Below are 10,611 nucleotides of genomic sequence, written 5' to 3'. Positions count from 1 at the left end.
CAGGGACTGTTTGACTAAGTTCTTTCATAAAGCTTCTACAATCACTACATTCAAGTATGTTCTACTAATCAATGAAAAACCAGAGATTAATTCCTCAAGTTCATTTTATTAGCAATGATGAATATAAATCTCTTATGAAAATATCTTAACATTTCAATGTATAAGAATTGTCTATAAAAATATACTACTACATAACAAAGCCAGTAACTTCTACAAAACATATCATTCAACATCTATTTAACAATATATAGGACATAGTAAAAATCCTTTAATTAATGCTGAGGGTATTTTTACCCCCTTTTTGTCAAACAATAACTCACATAACATAGAAATTACTCATTCTGAAGTGTTATCACCATAGAAGTCTATGTATGTTCCACCCTGAAGTTACCTGCATCTGCAGGAACATAAAGCCACGACTTTTCTTTGGATGGACAGGCAGTTATGACCACAAAAACATTCTGCTTGTAACTGCAACGTCCTGCTGAAGTCAGTGTTGCACATCTGCTGTCAGAATTGCCAACCCTGAATCCATGCAGGGACAGAGATCACGATTCTACTACCCTCACGGCACTGATGCCATAGATGAGCCTACTGTGGTTACTGTGGTTAGAGGTCTGGAAAACAGACTCCTCCTGGGTAACTACTGCTAGTTAGCAAGGAAATAACTTTTTTTAAGAGTCTGCCTCTCCAGAAATAAACTTTCTTCAACACACAGCTCTTGAACAAAAGCTCCAGGAAGAGAAAGCTTCCGGGGCAGGGGGAAGTGTTTATATTAATGATGACCAAGGGTAGTATTATCCACCTTGCCATTGTCAATTACAGGAAGAGCCATCTTAGAACAGTTTTTGGAACTGGGAAAGAGCCTAGTTTCAGGTTTCAGAAGAAAAATGACATATTGAACTAGGTATTTCTCCAATGCTGTTATGCTGAGGTTACTTTGCAAATGCAGGAAATCCATTTTAATTATGTAGACTGCCCTTGTCTACACAATCAGCCTGTCAAATTCTTAGTGTAGATGTATTTAGAGAGCTTGTAGAGCTACTCTGACAACCAACTTAACCTGAAAGAAACTGCTTGCTGCACAGTGACAGTACACTGCTCTTCAGCCATCAGCTTTCTATAGTAGAGTCGCGTACATAAGGCTTTAAGGTTATAAAGTTCCACCGAAGGCAACAGATGATTACAGTGTTTTGCATAGTAAAGAACGTAAGAAACATGCTTGTGATGCATCAGTAACAACTAAATCTTTTTACCCTGTCTTTATGTGCAAAACAACCAATAATTATTACTCTTTCTATTCAGGATCCACTGAAATCAGTACATTGAATTAATACATCAAAATTTAAGAGAAATTTAACTTTACAGAATAGCAATTGTAAAGCAACAACATTCCATCATATTACAAAAGAAGGACTTCCTGCTAGAAAAGTACATTTATCAAACTTAGAAGTACTATAAAGATCACAACAGGACTGGACACTAGAGGTGATGAACATTAATAATATTTTTCTGACTCAAAGCTGAGAAAAATAACATTTGACCCTGAGAAACTTGCTGTATTAAAACTTAGAAAGCTAAAAAAGATTTTGAAACTAAAAATCTATCCAAGAAAAGGGAAAGAGGAAAAAAAAAAAGAAAAATCAGAATCTGAAAGAATCAAGGCTCAGCCAGTTTCATTTCAGATTCTCACACTGTTAGGCTTTGGAAGAAAAAAAAAAGTTTGACATCTTAACAGAAATTATAAGACATATTTTCAATTAAAAAACCAAACATTTTAGGGTATCCATACTTTTGTATAATTTCATTCTCTTCAAGGCTTTCAACTAAAATTTAGCTTTTCAAGCTACATTTGAGACAAATAAAAAATTAAAAAATTGAGGTGGTTGAAAAAAAATTAAAGCTTAGATGTCTTTCATTCCCCAAATCATCTAGAAAACATAGTTATAGAAGCTAGCTTGTCATCCTTTATGACTAGAGAAGCTCTAGGCAAGTCCTTCATTCTCACACCAGTTAAACAATTCTCTAAAATATGGATTAAAATCAAAATAATGTCCAAAAAATACAATGCTTTCCAACATAGGATCTTGTTTAGATTATTATTTTAACAACTTAAATATTTAGGAAGGTTTAGGAACAGCAAAAGGAAATAAGTAGATGGAGACATAAGAAAACCTTAAAGATCTGGACAAAGAGAGAAAAAAAATCATCTGGGGGTTTTGGTACTACAGGTATGGAAACATATCGGAAGAGTTTCTACAAAAACTTGAGAGAAAAATTACCAATTACTGTGTCAGGCTGTTGATTTCAGGTCAGCTTATTTTCTACACTTATGTATGTGTTAAGGGCAAGAAAACAGTCCTTTCTTCAGTAGTCTGTTCCTTTCTACTAAGTGTAAACAAGATTCATTGAAATCATATGACCTAAAGTTTTTTGATATAAACTTCCACATTATTTTTATTCTGTACTGATAAAGCAGCATTCATATGCTATAATTTAAACTATTATCTAATTCCTCTTCCTAATGTTTTCACACCGTCATCAACTTCAGCCTACTCTGGTTTTGCCCTCTCCAACAACTTTACAAAAAAGTTATGTAGCTGGACCAGCTCCTTGGGCCAGCTTGACACACAACCACATAAGCACGAGCACTGAGCCAACAACGGGAGGAAGCAGGACTAGCTGACAACCCAAGTTTACGTCAATATGAACTGCTTTGGAACCACACCTTTTGAAGTGTCAATTCAAACCCAAGCATATTAAACATGAAGTGAAGCAGTAAAAAATGCAGTCTATTTTCTTTCCCTCTCCTGAAAGCTGTTGCTCAATGGCAGTGATGGCTGAGCAGAAGAAGAAACAATCCCAGTTCACAATTTCAAATATTGAGTGAAATAATGGGTGCCAAACTGGAATTTTATTATTACATCAGGCTTTAAAGAGATGTGAAAGCAGTTCCATACTACTCCTGACCTTGTCAGCAGTAGCTGAACTTCAGCCTTCAGGGGAAGCAGAGAATGGACAGCTACCAGCAGGAACTGATTCTATCACTCACGTGGAATCTGCTTGTGTCCTTAAGCATATATGAATTCAGGGTGCTGGTTTTACGTACAGAATCTTGCACAAAGATGGCTCCTCACATCCAGATGCATCTCAAGTCCTTTGAGACTCAAGTCCCTAGATCTGCCCTGCCAGGATGCAATGCTTATTGGCAAAAGAAAGGATATGTGACCAGACATCCGTAAACCAAAATAAGAAAACATCTGCCACCTTTAGTGATTTTGAAAGAAACACGTATGAAGTCTACAGAACACAGCACTCTCCTTTAGGAAAACACTAGAGTGAGTAAATACCTGAAAACCACCTCATGATACAAAGGACCAAATAAAGATCCAAGTTAAAATTTTTTTAAGCACTACTGAGACAAGACTCAAAAGGATGTAAGACTCCAGACTCCACTTGGGAAAATCCACCCACCCGATACTAAACATATATTCCTCCCCAAACATGAAGGACACTAAGATGAATAACACGAGCCTTTTTTCTTAGTATTTGTTGCTATCAAGATAAAGTCTATAAATGTGAGATGGGTAAGAGAAGAGACTAAGCGTAGATTTAAAAAGGGCCAACTAGAGAAACAGGGCTGAAGCTGCCCACTAGCACTGCCTGATATAGTCTGGATGCCTCCATGTCATGAGATATGTTCGCACAGCTCCACCTTCCCACCAAGCTCCCCTCAAACCTGTTCTGTAGGATCTCTGCTATGACCTTGGCCAACCTGCATTTTCTGTAAAACTGCAATTACTCTGCACTCTTGTAAATTCTTAGGAAATAGGCAAATGCTTTATTGTAAACCCTCCTAGCTTTATGAGGGCCAAGAAGACTTAAACTTGGTCTCATAAAGAACCTTTGTACAAAAGAATCTAAACAAAAAGGTCATAAGTAGCATTTAAAATAACCTATATTTAATATCTAAAAAATATAATCTTCTGCATAGAATAAAGAAAAGTGCAGCTACACCATAACATTCCATACCACAAGAAATGGCTAATTTACGAGTGGTATACAATTAACTGTTGTCTCTCATCACCGAGACTGCAGCAAATAAAGACATGTTTATTGGGAAAATCACATTTAAAAAAGGGATTAGGTTGTTTCATTATGTCTGTAAAGCAAGTGCAAACATTTAAAATTCTTTTTAAAATAAAGCAAAGCTGATAAATCATTTTTGAAAGTTAATTTTCTCTTGATATTGCTTGGAAAGATGAAATAGCCTTTGTTCTTTTAGAATTCAAATTAAAAATAAGTCCCCATTTGGCATCCGTTTTATGCGAAAAAAAAAATTTAGAAAGTTTGTAAATGTGCAAGCTTTATCTGTTCTATAAAAGTTGGATGTTTATAGGGTTATAACTCTTCATTCCCTTCTAACTTTTGTACTCTAATCCCCCTGGTAATCAAGCACAGAATAGTATTGAATAAGCCTGGGAGATTGATTTCCACTGCTCAGAGGAATAGAGAAAAGGCCTAAGAAGTGGAGAATCAGGAATTTTAGGAAAATGAAAGCCAAAAAACTATTGTCCACTTTTGATAGGAAGTAACTTTTAAATGTCTTTCTACTTCTCATATTTGCATGCCTAAATGCGAGAAAGAAAAGCGTATACCTAATCAGTTGTTAAAACATCTTCAATTTTGTTTTCTAATAAAAATCAGCTTACTTTATTGGCTATAACTTGGTACTACAATTTGGTAAATGAGACGTTTAAAATAAATAAAAATAAATATTGTATATATGTATCAAGATTTCTTGTTTCTATGATGAATTAGAGTCTGTATTATTAGATTTCATTTTGCTTAGCCTTCTTCAAGCTTTGTCGCCACTTACGAATGGCAGTTCCAGAACTACTAGCTACTACACAAAGGGCACCACCCACAGTCCACCAAGTTGGTAGATGATTGAGAAAAAGAATTTGTAAAATAAAAGCAAACACCACATCCATTGTTCTCATTATGGATACAGGTCCAGCTTTTTCGATCTGTAATGCTTTTGTGAGAAATATCTGACCTCCTAATCCTAATAAGCCTATTAATATTAGAAGAACCCTATCTTTACCACAATATGGTAAACGCCATTCATTCATAACGAACATTGCTATAACACATCCAATTAAACCAATGACTGCATAATACCAAATTGACAAGAAATAATGCACAGATTTTCCCATCTTCCTTAGTATAATAAAAGTCGAAGCTGCAGACACTGTGCTTGTAATTGCTGCTATAGTTCCTTTAAGGTGATCTGTGTAACTTCCTTCAACCTCTGTAACGCTTGACCCAAACAGAAAAGGTGGTCTGGCAATAAGAACCACTCCAATGATTGCAAAGAGGGTAAACAGAAGATCCCAAAGGCTGTATTTCTCTTTGAGAAAGATCCATGCCAGAAACGAAGTAAAAACAGGACTGCTAAAAGTTATAACAGTGGCATCAGCTAGTGGCATGACTTGGAACGCATAGTAGAGAAGAACCATTGCGAAAGAGCCAAGGAATCCTCGGAAGAAAAGAAAAATTCTTGTACCTTTTGGTCCCAAAAACCCTGTTCTGAAAAAAGAAATGTCACATTAATGTCACTGGCTTTCATGACCAATATCCAATCACATTTAATTGTGCACACCTCTCTAGATGAGGGACTGATCTCAAATGTTTTTAATTGATATAAATATAAATTAAATATTAATTGATAAATATTTTTAATTGATCACAGACCAATTTATTCCCATCACCACCCTAATCACATTGAGAGTCTGGAACCTATTCTTGTAGTTATTAATTTTTTGCTTGCAAAATAACCCAAGAGTAGCTACAAATTACCTTCTATTTTTTTCTAAGACCACCACTTCACAGATGAACATCAAAACATTTGATGTAATCCCTGTAGAAACTTTTACAATTCAGGGAGTTAAAAGATTTTCAGTTTTCTTAATTGTATTAAGAAACTATCAAGTAATCCAAAACAATGCAGTTATGCAATTGAAGTCTGAATTAAAATAATATTGCTATCTGATTTAAGTGAGTGGTAATTCCAGATCTATTTTTAAGAAATCACCTTAAAGTTAAACATTTGCTACACTTACTTGTAGTATATTAAACCAGGAAGAACGAATGCCATTTGGAAAACACATCGAAATGCACTCACTTCCACTGAATGTACACCTTCTATTTTTTTAAGAAATAAAGAAGCCACTGAGAAAAGGAAGGCAGACAGTACAGTATAAAACAGACCAAGTCCTGGACAGGCAGGTTTCTTCTTTGTTCCTGCAACAGAAAAACTCCAGTTAATAATGATCTATTAGATTTGTCAGGTCAGGCAGCCCTACATCCTGCAGTGTTCCATACATTTGTAGCTATTCTGTGCCAGAGGACAGAGGAAGGAAAAGAAACAAATGCAAATACAAATACCACGTGTATTTACCAGACCTACCTTGAACATATGTTTCACTGACCATCGTGGCTCTCCTTTTTTTCTTAAGACAGGATATATGAGATGAACTCTAACACTTTGGGTACAAAATAATTCCTAGACTTCTCAGAGTTATACGTAAGACTAGTTTGGGTGATTCACTATAGGATTAGTTGTATGATTCTGGCCACTGCCCAAGGACTAATAAATACAACTGACTGCAAAATGGTCCATGGTCAGATTCTGAAACACTGAAACTTATTACCTGGGAATCATCTGATTATTGAGTAAGTTAATTAAGGTTCCTAAGCAACAATTTAATTTCCTTTCTTGTAAACACACATGTAAAAATTGTGCACAGAACCTCACTTCTGTTATGTCTCATGTTTATTTTGCAGTTAAATCACGCTAAATTTGATCTAGACCTACAGAAGTCTTACATAATGTTTTTATCATGCTGCAAGAATATTTTCTTCAAATAAACATTTTTAAGCAGAAGAAATTTGACTGATTTTAAACATTATAGGCTTGTTTAAAGTACTGATACCTATCACAGTTCCATGCAGACCTTAGTTTCACCTTAGTTTATCAGACTTTCTCTTCCTGAAGTAGTTTCCCAAGTCTAATGGTTTCTATTCAAGCTTTCCCATTGCCTTAGGCCCTCTTCAGTGACATGGTCTTCCTCCTTCCTTGTTCCACTCATCTTCTCCACCCTCAACTATTAAAAAAAAGGAACGCAAACAGAGAGGGTGAACTGCTGAACTCAGGACTGTCTCCAAATAAATCAGCCTTTTTTGTTATTGCATTGCTGCATAAAAGGAACAGTTTTTCCACTGAATCTAGAGGTGAATACCACAGAAAAGAGAACCCATGAGAAATCTGAGTGGGATGTTACCTCACTATCTCTTTTTTTCTGTCCACATAAAACATTGGGAGTTACCTTTTCTTCTACAACACCCTCTAAAGATAACAGCAAGAAGTCCATGTCCCTGAGGCAGTGTTTTGGTAAAAGGGTGCCTCATGTCATGTTAGTGTGGGAGTGGAACGCCATGAGCCTTTTGCATCCTCTAAAACATAATCAGCAGGGCACTTCTGTGAGTTGCTTAGCAACTAAGTATGGTTTTGAGGGGAGGTTTGTTTTGTTTTGGGTGTGGGTTTTTTTTTAATGTAACAAAACTTGTCACAAACCATTTTGATCCTTCTTGAGATCTGCACTCAAGGCTGAGAAACTACTTACTACCTAAGAGCTGAGACTGTGGACTGATACAGAGTGTATAGCATTGGTTCTGGCTTTAACAGTTCCAGAGACCCAGGCTTTACAACTGAAATCAGAATTTAAGCAGGCAGAAGGCCTGCTTTTCAAGGAATCCGGCCACACTACAGCTGAAAAGGAATTACAGTTTCTACTAGAAGTATTTCTATTTAGCAACAGCCACTTACATAAAAGTGACTACAAAAACTACCAACAACCAACGCTGGACCAGGACATCTACCAACTATGAAACAGAGTGGATGTAAAAAATGTTCATGAATTATGCAATGCCCTAATCCACATAGTCACACAACAGAAGTACAAAATCAACCATGTCTCTAATACTAAAGCAAGAGGAATCAGTCTGGCCTATAACTGAAATGGGAAATCCAAACCCAGGCTGGCTTATGGATGAACACAGCACAAACAGAACTACTAACTTTTATTTCAGGCATGATAGCTTGCCCGATTACTTCAGAACAAAGCAAATGTAAATAATGAAAGTGTTGAAATGGAAAACCAATCAAACTAAAGCAAAGCAAGCTGAAAGGATCTTATACCCAGAACTAAGCTTTGGATTTGAAGGAACAAAGGAAAACCAGAAGGAACTCCTTTTTGTAAGCTACCTAATATACCAAGCCTATCAGAAACAATATCTTGTAATACTAGAATTTAAACTATCAACAGTTTATATTGCCAAAGCATGTACTCAGTGCAATGAGAAAGTATTTTATTTCCTTTTAAAAATAAAATGGTACAAGCTCTTCCACCAACAACAAGAATTGCAGTACTCTGAAGAGTACTTATTTCAAAATATGTTGGGAGGACAAGTTAGGTTAAGATAACATTTCCATCCCACAAAATATTAAGCCTCCAAACACTAGCCCAATGCCATCAAAATACTCAAGCACTCATGCTTTTTTGGAGTATAGCAGTGTGAAAATAAGAAAGTTTCAAGCAGCACCCAAGTTCTCTTTTCTGAGTGGCTACTGATTTGATATTCGGTTTTCCAATTTTATTCCCTGGCCATCTCCACACATAAGGCTTTCAAACAATCTTCCACTCCTGTTTTAAGTCCTAGTCAAATGCCTCCCATTGCACACCATTTCCTGTGTAAATTCTTTTTGTTTGCATTTTAATGCCAGGCTTTCTTGCAAACAGTTTTTATACTTGCAAAATGCATACAGGGTAGAAAATGACACTTCTCACATACATGCACCTTGAGAATAGTAGCAGAGGAAGAAGAGTACTGGCTATGGGGAAGGTGATCAGTAATAAGATGATTCTCCCAGACCTTCAGGAAAACCAGAAGAGGCTGATCCATTCTTCACACCATAAGAAGCGAAAGAACAGCGTGCTCTCAGACTTCAGGACAGCATTGGTAGCACAACAGCCTGCACACAAACTAACCATGGTCATGCAGACAAGATCTAGGTATGATTCATAAAGTTCAGCCATTGACTCAATTAACATTTTGCTAGACAGACTACCAAAAAAAAAAAAGAAAGAATTTTTTTGTGAATTCTTTGGTGGCAAGTTTCTTAGCATTTCAAATATTGGGTTTCTTTCCCAAGCTTTGCCTCAGAAGTAATACTAATGTGAATCTCACAGGTGAAGTACACCATCCCTTGGCCTTTCCACAACTCACCAGCTAACAAAAACTACTGTTTTATCCAGTAAACTTTTCTGCTGAAAAGTCAATTATAGTCCATATTTAATGCCAAACACATTGCCAGTGAAGTTGTTTAAAAGTGACGCATGCTGAAGTACTTCAGATAACAACTCCAAAAACTATTTTAAGATGGCATTTACGTTTTGAAAGGAAGGCACACTAAACTTACAAAGACACGTTGCGTGTTTCAGAGTAAGTTTATGGCTTTAAGAACTCAAAATGACCAAGAAGTGAAGCACAGATTAAGACAAAATAAAGAGTACACTGACACGAAAGCAAGACAAGGATTACCAAGGAAGCCATAGCTGCAAATACACGGACTTGTTGAAGAGCGCTCATGACCGTTCTCAACCTACTTACAGAGCCAGAAGTTCACACTGCTGGAAGGCACCTCGATTTACCCAAAACTGTCGAGTCTTACTTTAAAACTCTGACAGCAGAAGTGCTGTTTCCCCGAGGGATAAACGCTACCGAAGCTCTCACAGCCCTACGTGTAGAAGCCGCCGAGCAGCAGCCCGGCCCCCGGGCATGGGAGCGGGCGGCGCGCAGCCGGAGCGGCCCCGAGCGCTCTGCCCGCTCCCGGCGGGTCGCGGGGAGCGCGGGGGCCCGGCCCGGCGCACAAGCACACGGAGGAGGTCGTGCCCGCCACCGCACTTTCTTCACCAGGGGCCGACTTGTCCGGTGAAGAGGAGGGAGAGGAAGAGGGTGAGGCTGAATAGGCTCGCAGGGGGTCGGGTGTCGCCCGCCGGGCAGCAGGTGTGAGCCGCCACACCCGCGGACGGCTCGGAGGCTGCGAGGCTCCAGCTCGTCGCCCGCGGACAGCCGGCGGCGGGGCCGGCACCGGTGCCGGGCGCCCTCTGCGGCCGCCAAGCTCGCTCCGCGCCCCGCCGCCGGGCGCGGCGAGCCCCGGTGCCCTCGGGGCCGCTTCTTCTTCCTCCGCCCCTCCGGCAATGTCACCCCGAGAGCAGGTAGCCCAGCCAGGAGGGCGCTGCCCCCCCTGCCCCGCCTGCCAGACTCCCCCTCCTCACCGGGTGCCTTGCAGCAGCACGGCCAGGGCAAGCGCGAGCAGCAGCCACAAACGCGGCGCTCTTCGGCGCCCGTCGCCTCCACGCCGGGCTCCGGGCACAGGCACGGCTGCCCCGTACCCACATCGTCCTCCCGGCTCAGCGGCACCTCCGGCTCCTTCCCGTCCGCGGCCGGAACAGCGGCGGCCTCGCCGCCCTGACACAGCACCAT

The 10,611-nt window shown here is 39.3% G+C and overlaps 1 protein-coding gene across 1 annotated transcript; it reads right to left on the bottom strand.

Moving 5' to 3' along the window:
* Positions 1–4,832: 4,832 nt before the first annotated feature.
* Positions 4,833–10,611, bottom strand: SLC35G1 (solute carrier family 35 member G1). The gene is made up of 3 exons (XM_086616812.1): positions 10,404–10,611; positions 6,126–6,306; positions 4,833–5,592 (listed from the first exon to the last, which is right to left on the bottom strand). Exons 1-3 carry the CDS (start codon positions 10,609–10,611, stop codon positions 4,833–4,835), a joined length of 1,149 nt encoding a protein of 382 aa, XP_086472938.1.

Source organism: Tauraco erythrolophus, chromosome 9 (genome assembly GCF_009769465.1).
Source record: "Tauraco erythrolophus isolate bTauEry1 chromosome 9, bTauEry1.pri, whole genome shotgun sequence".
Classification (NCBI taxonomy): domain Eukaryota; kingdom Metazoa; phylum Chordata; class Aves; order Musophagiformes; family Musophagidae; genus Tauraco; species Tauraco erythrolophus.
This window is presented reverse-complemented; position numbering and strand designations above follow the sequence as displayed.